Source organism: Priapulus caudatus, unplaced genomic scaffold (assembly GCF_000485595.1).
Source record: "Priapulus caudatus unplaced genomic scaffold, Priapulus_caudatus-5.0.1 Scaffold594, whole genome shotgun sequence".
In the NCBI taxonomy this organism is placed as follows: Eukaryota; Metazoa; Priapulida; class Priapulimorpha; order Priapulimorphida; family Priapulidae; genus Priapulus; species Priapulus caudatus.
In genome coordinates, this window is record NW_014577655.1 from 157,141 (window position 1) to 159,851 (window position 2,711).

Genomic DNA, 2,711 nt, shown 5'->3' on the forward strand with positions numbered 1-2,711 from the left:
TATTTATCTGTGTCGCCTTCAAATAGTAACGTATAAATTCACTATTGCCAGCCATTTGATAAACCACAATCAATTATTTATCTGTGTCGCCTTCAAATAGTAACGTATAAATTCACTATTGCCAGCCATTTGATAAACCACAATCAATTATTTATTTGTGGCGCCTGCAAATAGTAACGTATAAATTCACTATTGCCAGCCATTTGATAAACCACAATCAATTATTTATTTGTGTCGCCTGCAAATAGTAACGTATAAATTCACTATTGTTAAATGACTTGTATTTGAAAATTTACCAGCCATTTGATAAACCAAAATTCATTATTTATCTGTGTTGCCTGCAAAAATTAAATTATAAATCTACTATTGTTAGATGTCTCGTATTTGCAATTAGTTAAATGCATTTTTGTAAATATCACGTGTGAGTGTGCATATGACCCCCTCAGTAACATACGTATGAGCACATATATGTAAATCACATTGTCAACGTGTGTGTGTGTGTGTCGTCTCTTTGTGCAGTGTCATTGGTGCTCTGGAGAAGCTGAAGCATGAGGCAGGGGAGGTGAGCAAGAAGGTCGAGGAGACTGATAAGATCATGGCAGAGGTGGACGCCACCTCTCAGCAGTACATGCCACTGTCGATAGCCTGCAGCTCCATCTATTTCACCATGGAGGCTCTTAACCAGGTAGTGCACGTCACTTTTACTATGTATCATTCTCCCCCAACATGAGGCTGGAGTCTGGCTATCAATTAGGTAGGGTGCAGCGCTTACTACATATAATTTTTTGTCGAGATTGCAATATTGGGATCGTGCGCGCTCCAGAGCTAAACCGACCTAATAACTCAAGTGAATGTGACATGTGCGGGGAAATAAGTCAAATTGATTCTTTAAGTGAGGGTGGAGTCACCTGCTTGCACTGTGCATGTCATGCTGTGTGCTAAATGCTCTCAGATTTCACTGCTGGTATCACCTATTGCGAACTGAACTCGATAGTGTGCAGGTACAACGCAGGTTAATAAAGCAGAAAAATCCAGCTTGGATAATAGAAAAGCACAAACATTGCTGCTGTTGTGAGATTCACATAGTTTACTTTTACCAAGTGTTGATTGGTTATTACATAAATGTAGCGTTAGTTTAAAATTGAATCTATATGTCTCCACCAAGTTTTGATGTTGCTCTTCTGTTGTATGTTATGTTGCAGGTCTTGTTCTTGTTCCAGTACTCTTGCTGCAATTCTATTGTGGTTGCGCTGCTATGTTATATGTGTGTTGTGTGTCACAGGTCCACTTCCTGTACCAGTATTCGCTGCAGTTTCATTGCTGTTGTGCTGCTATATGTTATGTGTGTGTGTTGTGTGTTACAGGTCCACTTCCTGTACCAGTATTCGCTGCAGTTCTTCCTGGAGATCTTTAGTGCTGTGCTGCACAACAACAACCGGCTAGTGAACGTCACCGACTACAACGCGCGCCTCTCCATCATCACCGCTGACCTGTTCCAGGTAGTCCTCACAGAACAGCCTGCAGAGAACTGCTCCGTGCTGCTGGTTTAATGAGTGGTTATTCGTTTACCTGTCTTGCTTGCGTTCCATATATTCACCATGCGAAAAGCTACATTATTATGGCTGAGTAATAATGCTGTAGTGCAGTAACATGTGTATTCTCTGCGTTAGCGGTTAGTCGAATCAGTGAACTATACGTAATGCTAAATTGTAACATATTTATCGTGATAATTACGATAAATTTGTTATGGGGCGTTCCACTATTGTAACTCGTTTAGTTATGAAGGATTGTGGAAACAAATTGATACTGTTTTACCCTTTGAGTGTTATCTAACATAATTATTTTGGCATTTAGTCAAAATAGCATGTAACAGTGTTAGCAACTGGTCTTACATTAGGAATTGTGTGTGCAGAAGTATGTGCTGTGAATCTTCCATGCTCTTTCTATAAAAATTACGTCGAAATCCCACACACATTTGTTTACTCATATATTATTTGATGAACTAACATATATACGAGTTAGGGTTATCGCTATTCTACATTTGTATATCATATGTATACACAGTCATGATTATGATTACTTTGTTGCTATGTGTTTTCGTGTGTTTCTGCAGGTTGCTTACAACCGTGTATCGCGAGGCATGCTGCACCAGGATCGCATCATCTTTGCTATCTTACTCAGTCGCATTCACCTGCGAGGAGTCACCAGGTACTATCTGTAATACTGCATGAAGTTCAGCATACCACATGTAATTACTGTCCATCGACTCAAATCTATTGTCATTACTGTGTAGATTGCTTGTTTTGAGAGACACTTGAGTGATTAGGCGTTAAATGGCACGCCATGGCAGGTGTGCGGCAAGCTGTCAACATTTAATTGACCTTAATTAACACTGGGTTGCTTTGTCTCAAAGTAGTGACAGGCGAGAGAAGATGCAAACTATTACTGCTAACTGATTGTATGTTGTGTTGCATGTATAGTGAGCCCAGCTATGAGCAGGAGTTCCAGTACTTGCTGAGAGGAAAGCAGGGGCTCATTGGAGAAACCCTTCCCAAGATTAAGGGCCTTACACCTGAGCAGGTATGTCCTTCTCTCCTAACACAACCTCACACCTGAGCAGGTATGTTTTTCTCTCATGATAGAACCTCACAGCTGAGCAGGTATGTCCTTCTCTCCTAACACAACCTCACACCTGAGCAGGTATGTCCTTC

General features: G+C 40.6%; 1 protein-coding gene across 1 annotated transcript in view; it reads left to right on the forward strand.

Annotated features, from left to right (window-relative positions):
* LOC106811952 (cytoplasmic dynein 1 heavy chain 1-like) overlaps window positions 1-2,711 on the forward strand; it is a 97,245-nt gene that overhangs the window by 69,119 nt on the left and 25,415 nt on the right. Inside the window, 4 exon segments of the mRNA XM_014815693.1 lie at window positions 520-685; window positions 1,365-1,499; window positions 2,114-2,208; window positions 2,481-2,580. Coding sequence (XP_014671179.1) covers window positions 520-685; window positions 1,365-1,499; window positions 2,114-2,208; window positions 2,481-2,580 — 496 coding nt within the window.